The sequence below is a fragment of the Tachypleus tridentatus genome, chromosome 12 (assembly GCF_004210375.1).
Source record: "Tachypleus tridentatus isolate NWPU-2018 chromosome 12, ASM421037v1, whole genome shotgun sequence".
Lineage (NCBI taxonomy): Eukaryota > Metazoa > Arthropoda > Merostomata > Xiphosura > Limulidae > Tachypleus > Tachypleus tridentatus.
Genome location: NC_134836.1, coordinates 56,594,266 through 56,610,633, shown reverse-complemented (window position 1 = coordinate 56,610,633; position 16,368 = coordinate 56,594,266). Strand labels below are relative to the sequence as shown.

Sequence of the window (16,368 nt, the reverse complement as noted above, 5' to 3'; positions counted from 1 at the left end):
AACTCCACATAAAGAGTTACGTATGTAACGCATGTTTCTACTTTGTTCTCTCCAGGTAAAAAACAACAACAAATTCTTGCTTTCTCAGTAGCAAAAATACAAAGCATAACTTACATGTATATATGTAACCGTTAGTGTATTGCAAGATTTTGGAAGTTAAAATCAGCAGAACTACCTAGAGAAATAATTTTATAGGTGGTTAGTTGGTGAGATTTGGTTTGGATCACAGAAACTAGATATAGTAACACAATACCGACTATGATGTTGTTACGTATCACAGAAACTAGATATAGTAACACAATACCGACTATGATGTTGTTACGTATCACAGAAACTACATATAGTAACACAATACCGACTATGATGTTGTTAAATATCACAAAAACTAAATATCACACTACCGACTGTGATGTTACGTTTCACAGAAACTAAATATAGTAACAGACTACCGACTGTGATATTGTTACGTATCACAGAAACTAAATATAGTAACGCAATACCGACAATGATGATGTTACGTATCACAGAAACTAAATATAGTAACGCAATACCGACAATGATGATGTTACGTATCACAGAAACTAAATATAGTAACACAGTACTTACTATAATGATGTTACATATCACTGAAACTAAATATAGTAACACTAATATAAGTTCACTAACAAATACTTTGAGAAGGGTTAATAATTTCATTTCGCAGTAGTTTGGGAATTTCTTTCCGTTGAATTATAAATACTTATAATGAAGTGTTATATTTTCGTGTTTTATTTATTGTTGGCAGCTTAGGCTTCGATCGGTCAGATACTATGGTCAATCTTGACGCAGTAATAAATTTAGAGGCTTGCTAGTATTTAGGTACTGTTCTACTAAACTGTTAGAAAGCGAGAAGATAATTTGTGTTTGGGACCATATAAAGGTTATTTTGTGTTTTATTAATGATAGACCCCTGGTGGCTGATCACTAAGTCTGAAGGTTTATAACGCTTGAAACTGGGTTTTGATACTCGTAGCGGACACGGCACAGATAGCCAGTCCATTGTGTAGCTTTGTGCGTAACAACTAACCAACAATTAATTAATTAAGATTTAGAGATTAACTTACTGCTCGAAATGAACGAGGTATGAAACGTGAAGGGGGTTTCATCCCAAAATACAGGGGTTACATGAACACATTCAACTAACATTGCACGAAAATACTTATTGTTTTCAAGTAGTACAGTCACAAGTACCGCTAATATTTATATAATCTGTGTGCGCGGTGTTATTGAAACATCTTTTACCACGAGCGTATAGCCCATTATAAATGATGGGGTAAGTACTACCACCACCACCCCATACTGCACCCTAATCTCAAATTTCATAGCTAACTCAAATAAATAAATTTTACGAAATCCAGCTTTAACATATAGAGGCAGATAAATGTTATCCAGTCAAACGTCGCTAAATCCTTTTGTGAGCCAATCAAAATTAAGGTCATTCATGAAATGAGTTCATGATCTATTTATAGAATAATTATTCGTAACAATCACATTAAGAACTTTTAATACATAGAATAGCTAGTGCATTTTGATAACACTGCGTTCCACCAATGGCTTTTATATCATGTTGCTTGGTAACGAAAGTATAACCTGATGTTGTTAGTCTATGTACTGAAATTGTAAAATGAAATGTATAGATAATAAAATGGAAAAACTATTACTTTAGGATATCCGTTGATAAAAGAAATGTGTTGTTAATTAAACAGTTTTGTGATATATAATAGAAAATAGCTTAATTCAGAAGGCCCGGCATGGCCAGGTGGTTGAGGCACTCAATCTCTGATCTATGGGGTGTCAATAGAACTCTAGCCAAGGTATAACACCTCAGTGACATCAGAAGAGTGAAATAATGAAATATTAGTTAACTTACTTGGTATTATTGACGAGCAGCTTTGTTTAATACATAAACATATTGTGTTTCTTGGTTTTTCCTAAATTTCAAGTCTTTTTTTTCAAACCCATATGCCACAAATAACTCGAGGATGTAACGTTCATTGTAGATGAAATATAAACTTTCTTTTGTAACCCTAAACACAGTAATACATATATATATGTGTGTGTGTGTGTATTTAGATTTACATAATATCAGGGCCTTGCTCATACTATTATTCCAGTATTAACGTCCATTGTAACTGTAAACACGGTAATTTAGAAGTATTAAGTTTTACATAATGTTACAAGGGCCGTGTCCACAGGATTCTTCTAATATAAGCCTCCCTTGTAACTGTAAACACGGTAATTCAGATGCATTTAGATTTAAATAACATGACAAGGGCCGTGTCCATAGGATTCTTCCAATATAAGCCTCCCTTGTAATTGTAAACACGGTAGTTTAGACTTCGGTTCTATAGGATGTTACAATGGTCGTGACCACAAGATTCGTCCAAATACATGTAGCCTAACAAAAGATCAACTCACTAAAGTTGTACAAGCACGAGTCAAACGGAAGTAAGTCATCATGGATGAAGCACGTGCGTGTTTAAACGTTCCCAGAAGTGTTAACAATACATTACTGTCCTGTTACTGTTACAGCTTTTTCACAATGATATGTATTGGAATGTCAGGAACATTTGCTAATGGATTTATGGTGATGACAAGTTGAGGCTAACGTTCTGACATCATTGTTCTGTCAGAAAATAACATATTTAATCGGATTAGTTCCCAATAAAATATATTTCATTGTCATCAAGATAAAGCGTCCAACTACGTCCGAGTCAACATGTTAATTCGTCACAAGACGTAAAACAAATACAAAATAGGATTTCAGGTTATTCTGTTCACAAGTACCTAACCACTCAAAGAGCCAAATAATATCTAATGTTAAAAGGGCACTTTTCACTTTGATTTTTTTTTTTGGATGGGGGAGTATTAACTCTTTAACTTCTATCCACTCGAATGATTGTATTCCTGTTGTATATCTATGTTCTTGCTGACTGAAGTTTCCAAAAGTAATCTTTGTATTAGGCAAATCCTGGCCCGGCATGTCCAGGTGGATTGAGGCGTTCGACTCGTAATCTGAGAGTCGCGGGTTCGAATCCCCCGTCGCACCAAACATGGTCACCCTTTCAGCCGTGTGGGCGTTATAATGTGAGGGTCAATCCCACTATTCATTGGTAAAAGAGCAGCCCAACAGTTGGCGGTGGGGGGTGACGACTAGCTGCCTTCCCTCTAGTCTTACACTGCTAAATTAGGGGCGGTTAGCGCAGATAGCCCTCGAGTAGCTTTGAGCGAAATTCAAACAAAACAAAGAAGGCAAATCCTTTGAGATTATAGTTTTTCAAGTGTGGAATTTTGCTGTTTCACACGAGTGTGGGCCCGGCATGGCCAGATGGGTTAAAGCGTTCGACTCGTGATCTGAGGGTCGCGGGTTCGAACCCCCCGTCGTACCAAACATGGTCACCCTTTCAGCCGTGGGGGCGTTATAAAGTGAAGGTCAATCCCACTATTCGTTGGTAAAATAGTAGCCCAAGAGTTGGTGATGGGTGGTGGTGACTAGCTGCCTTCCCTCTATTCTTACACTGCTAAATTAGGGACGACTAGCGCAGATAGCCCTCGTGTAGCTTTGCACGAAATTCAAAAAAACAAACACGCGAGTGTTAATTTATGCATTTGTTGTTATAACGTATTCGCGCTTGTTATAGTGAGCTTTGTGCATTTATTCGAATTACAGATATATTAACCTGTTAGTTTAATATATGTTTAATTGTTTATTGATATGCTGTTAATGTTTTCTTGTACATTTCTTCTGGTTTAGTTTCGGGTACGTTTGACTATTGGGTAATATTAAGTATTGATGTTTAGTATGCTAGTTATTCTTAATGCTAAAACCCCACAGTTAGTTAATATGCTGTTTATATGCTCTTTGCTATCGTATTAAAGAAATTATTACTTTCTATACGTGTTGGGCGTTCTGCTAAGATCAACTTCTTTGTTCGGTAATTCATTGTCCAACCACGTGTTGTTTTTTTCATGATGTTATTCAGCGTAATAATAATATCAATGAATAATAACTTTACGAGTTTTAAAAATTATATTAAAATAAATGTCAAAAATATACTGCACAACTTGTCTCGATAAAAATAGTTTCCACGTGGTGTTATAAAGTGCTTTGTTCAGCTTCGTGTCTTTCGACCATTTTGCTGACGTCAATTACATGCTGTACGACGTCAGCTTTCATTTCTGTTTCACGTAAGACACCATTTTAACGACCCACTGAATTTTATAAGTTCAATGTTTTCTTGCTGATTCAGAATATAATAGCGATGAAATATAGAAGTTAAATAATTTAACATGTTTCTTTTGTACAAATACCACTTGTCACACATCATCTGGATAACATTTAACATGTTTCTTTTGTACAAATACCATTTGTCACACATCATCTGGATAACTTGAAAACAAAGCTTCCATACAGTTCGGATAAATCATAATATCAAGGCTTTGTAAGTATTACGTTTTACACCTGTCTCATGTATAACATGTTAGCTGTGCACACCAGTAGAAACTGGCGATTTTTTTCGACTGAAATGCATTCTCACTGAAGTATGTTTAGAAACGACATATAGAGAGCATAACAAAGTAGTTGTAGACCCAATTCAAAACTGGTTTAAAGAAAAAATGAAAGGTCATGAAGAAGGTTTTATTTGTAGTGTATTTGTTTTGTTGGTCTGTTTTGTTGAGCTTCTTGGAAAGTTACGTGAGGGCTATTTGCGCTTTTTAATTCAGAACTGATAGACTGGTCATCACCATCCACAATCAACTTCTTACCAACGAAAGGTGGGATTGATTGTCACATTATAACATTTTAGAAGCTGAAAGGACGGATATGTCCAAGAACGGGAATCGAATCCGTGACCTGCAGGTTGCGGTATGTTTAATATTTACATGTGTTTATAAAACCAGAAAACTTGAAAAGTATTAGTATGTAATTCGTTCTTGAGTTGTTTATATGGTGGTTTTTAACGCTTTTGTGAGTAACTTATTTCCTTGTCGCCAAACCCACCTCCATGGTTCAGCGGCAACAGCTTGAAACGCTAAAATCGCAGGTTCTACACCTACTGTGGGCACAGTAAAAATAACTTGTTGGGTAGTTTTTAGCTTAATAACAAATAAGCCCACTCCCTCTAGTGGACCATCGATAAGACTGAAGCATTATAAATGATACATATCAAACGTTTTAAGGTAATCATGTGAATGGGGCGTTGTGGGTACTCGCACCCAAGTCCTAACCCATTGTTAAATTTTTAGCTTGGTTTCTAGTTTTGCATCTGTCGTTTCGATTATGTTTCATAGATGGAATATTCCCCATGTTTTTAGATGCTATGGTCTCAAGAATTTTCACTTTAAAATGACACCGCTCGTGCTTTCGTATAAATGGTATAATTTTACATTGTCGCGTTACATATTAGCTGGCGCGATCACGTATTTATCGCCACTTATATCTATGATATACGTGTTGTAGTTTAATAACTTACATACGTATATGTTTATGTCTATTAATACTGCCAAAATTAAAAACAAATCCAAGCTATCTTAATGGCTAATTTTCCATGTTAATTAATTCATCTAAAAATTCGGGGTATTTTTAGGGCAACATTGCATGTTTAGCTTTAATATTCAATTGGTGGGCTTTCCGAAACGGGTGGAGCGCGATCTTGTAATAAGCATACCAAATTATGCTTCTGCAGGTACAATATTCGCGGTCCGGTTCCAGCCTGGCCAGGTCGCGCTCGAGTCGCAATGTGAAGGCGGTAGGTTCGAATCCCATCACAGTAAACATGCTCGTTTTTTTCAGCTGTCAGGACGGTATAATGTGTATTCGTTGGTAAAAGAGTAGCCCCAGAGTTTGCGGTGGGTGGTGATGTACTAGCTGTTTTTTTCTCTGGTCTTACAAGTGCTAAATTAGGGACGGCTAGCGCAGATAGCTCTAGTGTAGCTTTGTGCGGAATACAAAAAAACAAAACAATATGCGTCAGTTTATCTCAATATACGTATATACAATCAATTGTGCTTTACGCTTTGGTACCTTGAGTGCTTTATAAAAGTGACCAATTATTTGGTCTGAGAGACGTTAATGGTGTCAAGTGTTACTTTCCCTCTAGTCTATCATTTCAAAATTAAGGGCGGCGAGCTTGTATATCCGTTGTGGGGTTTGTGGGAAATGAAACGAATAGAATATTTTGGAACCTACATAAGACATTCAAGTAGTAATAAAACTTCGTCAATCACACATTGTAATCTTAAACATTGTTGATTTGTTGGTGTGTCTATAAGATTTAAATTATATCTTGTGTAATTCCTGCAAGAGTTGCAAAACGATTTGGTGCCACGGCTCATTCTGTAGTGAGAAGGTTATAATAATTTTGCAAGTTACGACGCGGAATGACACGTCTTAGTATGCGTAAATTGCCTGTGAGACCTAGAACAAGCTAGTAACATGAAGTAGTTTACTTTGAAGATCTAAAAACGAATGCACTTGGTTGTACCCAGTTTTTTTATACTTTTATTTTCATATAACGATAACATATAAAATTTAATATTCACGATGTCAGACAAATACATATGTTCAAGAAGTCTTGATAAAAATGTAAAAAGCACTTTCACCTGAGAACTTTTGAAAGAGTACCTTTATTTCTTCAGGGCGCTCGGATTATAGGGTTTTATCGTTTTTATACGACTTAATAATCACTTAGTTTAAGATATTGTGGTGACGATTAGTGTAGTCTACACTACTTAATTAGTGATGTAAGTACTACGTATCTGCTGTTAAAACTGTAAGTAATTGGGAAGTATATTTATGTGACCAGCTTCCGCTGGTTAAACGATAAATTCACGGGCTTCCTAAACTACAATTTGCAGTGGAGAGAGAGCTCGTATTCGTTTATTACGCAACTTTGGTGGTCATGTAGCTAGCTATTGGTCCGAGCACTGTCCAGTGGTGGACGTTTCGGACTATGAATCTGCGGGTGTAACGATCGCGTCCAAAAACACGAGCACGCTGCACACTACGAGGCATCTGTTGCGTTAGATGGGTAACAGTCAAGTTCCATTGTTCGATCAGTAGTTCTAGAATCAGCGGTCGTCGCTGTTAACTACCTGCCTTCCCTCTAGTGTGTCAGCTTGAAATTAGGGTCAGCTACTTGTAGTAAGCCGTTGAGTATAGCTTTACACGAATATCCGTAAACAAACAAACCAGTAGGTTAGCAACAGTAAATACGTAATAAATAATAACTTACGATTAGAAAAATATACGCAACTAAAACGAAACTTAAAAATCAACCTGGCCACCAGTACAGATGATAAATATACTTCTCTCGGGTTGCTAATTATAAGGATTAAAACGTATTGTAGTTTATATGTTTTGAGTGTTTGTTAGTGTAAAATGAAGACATAGATTATCTTAACGTTACTTCATTTGACAGCCGTTATCCGATTATCATTTATTATCCGAGTAGCAAAGATAACACAACATGTAAGGCTTAGAAGATGAATAATTGTAACACAACTTATCTGGTGCAGTTTCTATAATGAATTACGTATAAAATTACCCCTATAGAACAGTACATGATTCGACTTGTGCTCGTTTTCTGTTTCATGTTACAGATATAAAATAGTTACACAGTCTTGTAAAGACTTCCAAACTGTACACAAGTTTGTTATTATATACGTAATTATCCATAAGGTAATCAGACATGCGTTTTCCAAGTTAGACGTATAATAATTAAACGTCTACATTTAGACCAAAAGCGTTTTCAGCTCGAAATATAAACTTTCTTGTAATTTGTATTTGATATGAAAGCTTTCTAAGATTAACTCAAGGTCGCCAGTTGATCAATTTATTAGTACCAGTCCTCGTTTAGAGGGGCATGTAAAATATTAATTTTATTTTAAATGTAGATAACTCGAAAATGACCACGGCACAATAAAGTGTATTAATTCTTAAACTATATAGATAAATAAAGGAAGGTAAGTACAGTTATATATAGAGATGGCTTAACATTGAGGCGATACGTGGATTTCAGCTATAATTTCGGGCCCGGCTTGCCGAAGTTCGAGTACTGCTGGTCACGCTCTGCTTTTTCGACGGTGGCGTGGTGCTGCTGACTAGCCCTTTGGTCAGCAGTTATCTGGTCCGGCCTTTTTATAGGGTGTTATTCACTTGTAAATAACGATTCTAGAGTTTCTATTTATAAACGATCATCATGATTTCATAATGACATATTTTAATAAGAAACCTGTCAAGTCATGTTTACTGAACTTTACTCTTTGTGGTTTACTTCGTGTTACTACTATACCTCAGCATTAACACAGTATGTTTATCGCAGTATGTTTAACACAATATGTTTATTACAGTATGTTTATCAGAGTGTGTTTAACACAGTATGTTTTTTTTTTTTTATGCAGGAAGAAGGGTGGTCTCTTATTTGCAAATAATTAGTTTCAACATAAATGTGTTCTTACAGCGGAAGGCTGAACGAAAACATCTTATTACAGAGTGCACAATAGACCTAACACGAGTTAACTGATACAGTACTATATTCGACGCATACATTCTGTTTTCTGAAAATTGGTCGTAATTTCTCCGAAAAAGTTCAGCATTCTGGGCTGTGGTTTTGTTTTTGTAAACCGACAGTCAGGGTACTTGTGGGAGCGTATGCTTTTGACTCTTTGCCTCGCCTCATTAACCCTTAAACCTCGGAAACGTTGCCGGTACCAGCATCAACTGATGACGGACTAATTTTAAGGGTTAAAAATGACCAAACGTCAACCTTAGGAGCTTCTAGACCAGTGGTTCCCAACCTTTTTTATGTCCCGGACCCCTAAAAAAATTTAACATGTTCTCGCACCCCTCACAGTAATGTTTGAATATATAGGACAGTACCCTTAACATAAACAAAAAAAAAACAAAAACAGATGTTATCTCGCACCCCTGGTTGGGAACCATTGTTCTAGACTATTAAACTCTTTCACTTCCAATATTGAAAACACAGTTTCTCTGAGATTTACGGCTGAAATAAAGAGAGAGAGAAACGTTTCCTATATATTTTCATCGCGAAAATCACAAAAAAAAATTGTTGTTTTACAGTAATCTTTATTAGCGTTATCTACAACCATCGTGGTACGATGTCCAAAGGAAGTTTAAGTCTATAGTTTTGAATTTTTGTGTGGGATTAATTGGCATGTCTACTAATCAAGGCATTGTTCCAATGAAGTAATCTTAATTTAAACCAAGGTTAGTAATGCTAGAACTATTGGGTATCTGTGTCGTCGAGTGAGAACATAAATGCCACGTCATTCTGGTAATCTATTCTCATGACACTAGAGATAAGAATAAACTTTCCTTTGACAAAAGTGATTTCTGTATTTTATGTTTATATCAATTATATAGAACTTTTATCAAATTATATCATTTTTTGTATTCCGTTGTGTGGTTTTTACACAATTGGATGGGTCTTGTGACAGAGTTTATTTGATGTCAACCAGTTAAAACAATACATGTCTATCTGGTCAGTTCTGCTTTAGTCTGATGATGTCATGCCTTTACTTCCATTGTTTTCAATCTCTCGATTTTTTTCCCTTATCTCCGTTCTTTATTATTAATATTTCACATTTTGTGCAGCACATGTATATATATGTGTGTGTTTTACCACACATTTACCAGCTTAAAACTATCACTATACTCAAGCGTCAGTTATGTCTGATTCGGCGGTATTCATCGGTTTACAATCCATATATATTCTGTGGTCAAGTGAGTGGAAGAAGTGTTCGAAACGAGTGTCGTTGTTTTTTTTTTTTTTTAAGTTTAGTTTTTGGATGCAGATTACATCAATTTTATGTAAATAAACCCATAAAGCCGCCGGATGCTTGCAGCTGTGAGAAGATTTAGTTCGTATCTTTAGAACATTTAACCAACTTTGTTGGTCTTGTGAATTTACGGAATAAGCACAACAGCATCTTGTGATTATCACCCTGTTGCTCTCGAAGTACAGCTGACCAACCGGGCCCGGCATGGCCAAGCATGTTAAGGCGTGCGAGTCGTAATCTGAAGGTCGCGGGTTTGCTTGCATCCCCAACGCGCCAAACATGCTCGCCCTTTCAGCCGTGGGGACGTTATAAAGTTACGGTCAATCCCACTATTCGTTGGTAAAAGTGTAGCCCACGAGTTGGCGGTGGGTCGTGATGACTAGCTGCCTTCCCTCTAGTCTTACACTGCTAAATTAGGGACGGCTCGCACAGATAGCTCTCGAGTAGCTTTGTGCAAAATTCAAAAAACAAACAAACAAATAAGCTAACCAACCAGAACGCTCTCCAGTAGCACAGTGATATGTCTGCGGACTTGCACACTAACAACCGGGTTTCGATACCCGGGGTGGGCAGAGCACAGATAGCCCATCGTGTAGCTTTGTGCTTAATTCTAAACAAACAAAACCAACCAACCAACCAACCAGAGGTGTAAAATTATATGTTATCACGTTGATTTTTAAATGAGCTCAAAATTAAAACAAGCCCCCAAAAATGGTAAAGTCAGACCAAATAAGGATTTACGGAACCTCAATCAACACAACACAAAAAGGCTTCAGTAAAGAACATAACTGAAGATTTTGAGTGATGTTTTCACTTTTTATGTATAAATACGATAGAGGAAAAAAATTTCCAAAGAGAGATGTTGCTTTGATTAACATTTCTTTTAGAAATTCCTAGCGATCCAAAACAGGGGCAAGGTTCGTCCACAAAAAGGTGCCCGGTACAAAATAGTGCCCTTACGTGCTTGTTAGGCTTTTCTATAAGAAAAAACACACGTTTGATGAAAATATGGAAGAGATTTCTTCCTTCCTTTCTATATTCGTGAAGCCTCAAGTTCCTGTGAAATGTTAAGAAACGACATCTTAAGTTTTGTAGTACAACTTGTAATTATCGTCTCTTTTGAGCCTATGTAGAAAATAAATGAATTATATTGTTGTTTTTGATGTAAGTCTACTGAGCTCATTGTTTGAGTCTTCTTAATAGTTAAGAGTTATGTTGTTGTTTTAATGTTAGACTACTGAGCTCATTGTTTGAGTCTTCTGAATAGTTAAGAGTTATGTTGTTGTTTTAATGCTAGACTACTGAGCTCATTGTTTGAGTCTTCTTAATAGTTAAGAGTTATGTTGTTGTTTTAATGTTAGACTACTGAGCTCATTGTTTGAGTCTTCTTAATAGTTAAGAGTTATGTTGTTGTTTTAATGTTAGACTACTGAGCTCATTGTTTGAGTCTTCTTAATAGTTAAGAGTTATGTTGTTGTTTTAATGTTAGACTACTGAGCTCATTTAATGTTAGACACTGAGCTCATTGTTTGAGTCTTCTTAATAGTTAAGAGTTATGTTGTTGTTTTAATGTTAGACTACTGAGCTCATTGTTTGAGTCTTCTTAATAGTTAAGAGTTATGTTGTTGTTTTAATGCTAGACTACTGAGCTCATTGTTTGAGTCTTCTTAATAGTTAAGAGTTATGTTGTTGTTTTAATGTTAGACACTGAGCTCATTGTTTGAGTCTTCTTAATAGTTAAGAGTTATGTTGTTTTAATGTTAGACTGCTGAGATCATTGTTTGAGTCTTCTTAATAGTTAAGAGTTATGTTGTTGTTTTAATGGTAGACTACTGAGCTCATTGTTTGAGTCTTCTTAATAGTTAAGAGTTATGTTGTTGTTTTAATGTTAGACTACTGAGCTCATTGTTTGAGTCTTCTTAATAGTTAAGAGTTATGTTGTTGTTTTAATGTTAGACTACTGAGCTCATTGTTTGAGTCTTCTTAATAGTTAAGAGTTATGTTGTTGTTTTAATGTTAGACTACTGAGCTCATTGTTTGAGTCTTCTTAATAGTTAAGAGTTATGTTGTTGTTTTAATGTTAGACCACTGAGCTCATTGTTTGAGTCTTCTTAATAGTTAAGAGTTATGTTGTTGTTTTAATGCTAGACTACTGAGCTCATTGTTTGAGTCTTCTTAATAGTTAAGAGTTATGTTGTTGTTTTAATGTTAGACCACTGAGCTCATTGTTTGAGTCTTTTGTTACAGACTTTATAACTGTAGCCGAAGCCTTGTAAGTAAGTTAATGTGTTTCTGAATATATCTTAATTAGTACTTTGTTGTGGCAAGCGTGATTCAAAACCCAGAATTCTACGACTTGCTTCCCGTCGCCACGATAATTACGATCTGTACTTTGGGATCGTGGCTGACTGTCAAATCCCATTCTTCGCTCAGAGCCAACAGTTGGCGGTAGGTAACGTTTACTAGATACCTTCTCTTTGTATTATAATTTCAAAGTGAAGAACGGTTGGAAAGATAGCTCTTGGGTAGCTTTATGTGACTATCCGAAGTAATATAATTCCAACTTGACTCACTGAGATAGGAAAATTAGATTTTCAAACTAGGAACTTATACTAAGGTCTCTTTGCATACGTTGGTCACGTTGGCTTTTAGACTAAAGCTCTGTAACTTATACTAAGGTCTCTTTGCGTACGTTGGTCACGTTGGGTTTTAGACTAAAGCTCTGGAACTTATACTAAGGTCTCCTTGCGTACGTTGGTCACGTTGGGTTTTAGACTAAATCTATAAACTATTGTGACCTTTTTATTTTACGAAACACCTCTCTGTTATTCAGTAGGCAAGGAACAGCCCTGCTTATGTCTTACTCCAAATCATATTTTCATGTCGATTATCGATCTGTAATTGGTCTATCTGGAGAAGAAAGTGTTTTGTGTGTTTTTCTTGTAGGAAAGCTACATCGGGCTATCTGCTGAGCCCATCGAGGGGAATCGAACCCCTGATTTTAGCGTTGTAAATTCTTAGACTTACCGCTGTACTAGCGGGGAGCAGAGAAGAAAGTAAGAAAGAATTGATTTATTTGGCCCAAAATTAGAGTAAGTCAAGAAGAAATGCTTATTACGCAATTCTGGGACGCAAAAGAATGTTTTTGTATTTTATTATTATTTCTTTGCTGTAGGAGACAAGTTTCGATTAGTAATAGCTTCAACGTTGCGGGAAGATGGTTACCTTGACGACGGTGAGTGGAACCCTGCAGAAACAGGACCCTCCCGCGCTGATAGTTTCGAGTACATTATGTACGGTAAGATTTACAGGATTGAAGGGGACGACTGTGCCGGAGAAACAACACGTTTGTAAGATGTTTCACTTTGTGTTTCTTATAAAATTTATTTTTTAATCACAGAAACAACACGTCTGTAAGATGTTTCACTTTGTGTTTTTTATAAAATTTATTATTTTTAATCACAGAAACAACACGTATGTAAGATGTTACACTTTGTGTTTTTTTATAAAATTTATTAATATTTAATCACAGAAACAACACGTCTGTAAGATGTTTCACTTTGTGTTTTTTATAAGATTTATTAATTTTTAATCACAGAAACAACACGTCTGTAAGATGTTTCACTTTGTGTTTCTTATAAGATTTATTAATTTTAATCACAGAAACACGTCTGTAAGATGTTTCACTTTGTGTTTCTTATAAAATTTATTTTTTAATCACAGAAACAACAAGTCTGTAAGATGTTTCACTTTGTGTTTTTTTATAAAATTTATTATTTTTTAATCGCAGAAACAACACGTATGTAAGATGTTACACTTTGTCTTTTTTTATAAAATTTATTAATATTTAATCACAGAAACAACACGTTTGTAAGATGTTACACTTTGTGTTTCTTATAAAGTTTATTAATTTTTAATCACAGAAACAACACGTCTGTAAGATGTTTCACTTTGTGGTTCTTATAAAATTTATTAATTTTTAATCACAGAAACAACACGTCTGTAAGATGTTTCACTTTGTGTTTCTTACAAAATTTATTAATTTTTAATCACAGAAGCAACACGTATGTAAGGTGTTTCACTTTGTGTTTCTTACAAAATTTATTAATTTTTAATCACAGAAACAACACGTCTGTTAGATGTTTCACGTTGTGTTTCATATAAAATTTATCAATGTTTAATCACAGAAACAACACGTCTGTAAGATGTTTCACTTTGTGTTTCTTACAAAATTTATTAATTTTTAATCACAGAAGCAACACGTATGTAAGGTGTTTCACTTTGTGTTTCTTACAAAATTTATTAATTTTTAATCACAGAAACAACACGTCTGTGAGATGTTTCACTTTGTGTTTCGTACAAAAGTTATTAATTTTTAATCACGTATCATAAGTAACTTTATCCGTCTGTCTACGAATGCGTGTATTTACCTGTACATGGGTAATTATGTTTTATATTACTTTATTTTTCATTCTTGTATTTTTTATTCGTTCTTAATGACTTCCAGTTATAAGTAAATTAAATATTAATCCGCCTGTCTATATACATATTTTAATTGAATTACAAACAATAAGTTTTAATGTAGATGAAGACTTACACGTATTACTATATAAATTTAGTCTAGGTAAGGACGAAAGGTACGTATAGTATTGAAGCATAAGTAATATTTTTAAGCTTACAGTGTTCAGTTACGTTTATTATAATTCCTGCAATACACTTGTTTTAATATTAGTAAGCCTAAGTAAGTATATTTAAAGAGTACATATTGTTTTGAAAGTGTCAAAGTTCAGTAAACATATAATGACAAACTTACATTATTATCACTAAGATACCATTACTGTTAACGGTGTTTTTGTCCGTAAACCCAACAGTAACAGGTTCGACCCGCCTATTAGACTTACGTTAGGCTCATGTTAATTAACGTAAACTGAAGTAAAATTTAAAAAAAAGTGTAAGATACAAAGAAATATATTTACTTGTACTTTTAACTTATTCAAAACCGTCATTGTTAAGCTAGCAATCAGTTTTAAATTTATACCTGACTACCTTAACATTACTAAACTATGCCTGCTTCACTCATTTAGGCTAAACGTCCGTTAGAATATTATCGTAAATACTACTGTAAAAAGTAATATAACGTTATCTGTTATTTAGAAATATGCAATAAGTTTTAATATTTTTTGTGTGTTTTAACTTTACGAGTAAATTCAAAAGTAGTACATTGTAGATAACTAATCCATGGTATTACTGATTCGTTTCATAATACTTATTATTGATCTATATATCGTTTGGTGAGAATAACTAAAGGATAAACTCAAGGTTATCCAAACTACACATGGATGAATTTAACCATAAAATTGTCTTTGAAATATATTATTGCCATCAACTCTCTCTCTCTCTCTATATATATATATATGTATGTATGTATGTATGTAAATTATGAACGTCCAAGTTTTGGAACAGTAATTGAAACAACCATTAAAACTTCACGCAGCGGTAATTTAATAAAAACAAAACAAGACTTCCTTGAAATGATATTGATATATGTACCTATTTAATCACTTTAAATATCGAAAGAGATATATTCAGGGTAATGTTTATAAATATTCAGGGGCAGTTTATTTCGTTTAATGATATTTTTAATGATTAATTAGTAATTACAGTGTAAAGTAATAAATTGGTATGAATTCATTATGATGCGAGGTTGATAATTTCAAGTAACGTAAGCACTATAGAAGATTCGTTTGAGGACTGTGGACTCAGCTTATGGGATCTGTCGATAAAGTTACTCGTTGTATAAACTTCAATGTGCGTAATGAATTATGATCTATACACTTGAGTTATTTAATGTTGGTAGTGGGGAATGGTCATGTTGCTACTTCCAAATTAATGCTAATTTGGGTTTTTAATGATTTTGAAGTGAAATGCTTGGTTTATAATGCTTATATCTATGTTTGGGAATATAATCTGTATAATGTGTAAATATTTATTGTAAATCATTGCAAATACCTGTTTCGAAAATTGACTTACCGTTCAATGAAGTTAACTTTAATTGGTGTACCATTTATCTGTTTCATAGACAAATGCAAAAAAACCGAAAACTTTCATTTGAAATTTGGCTGTAATGTACATATATCATAATAATTGTGCCTTTACTAATTTAAAGCCGGCCAGGTGGGTTAAGGCGTGCGACTCGTAATCTGAGGGTCGCGGGTTCGAATCCCATTGCACCAAACATGCTCGCCTTTTCAGCCGTGGGGGCGTTATAAGGTGACGGTCAATCCCACTATTCGTTGGTAAAAGAGTAACCCAAGAGTTGGTGATGGGTGGTGATGACTACTTCACTTCAACTACAATCACTTATATTTATATAAGTGACCAACGAAGCTGTTGTCACAGTAACTCTATATAAGTAGTAGATATACTCTATATCAGTGGTGACCTGAACTCGTTTATCTTGGGTTATTTTGTTACAATTTTAAAATATATCACTAAAGCTTACATTATGAAAGACCGGGATAGATT

The 16,368-nt window shown here is 34.7% G+C and overlaps 1 protein-coding gene across 3 annotated transcripts in view; it reads left to right on the top strand.

The window, feature by feature from the left end:
- The window catches only part of Polr2H (DNA-directed RNA polymerases I, II, and III subunit Rpb8), a 172,237-nt gene that overhangs the window by 134,317 nt on the left and 21,552 nt on the right, over positions 1–16,368 (top strand). For all 3 annotated transcript variants that reach the window (XM_076469552.1, XM_076469550.1, XM_076469551.1), the window contains one exon: positions 13,019–13,193. In XM_076469552.1, coding sequence (XP_076325667.1) covers positions 13,019–13,193 — 175 coding nt within the window. The remainder of the gene's footprint in view (positions 1–13,018; positions 13,194–16,368) is intronic.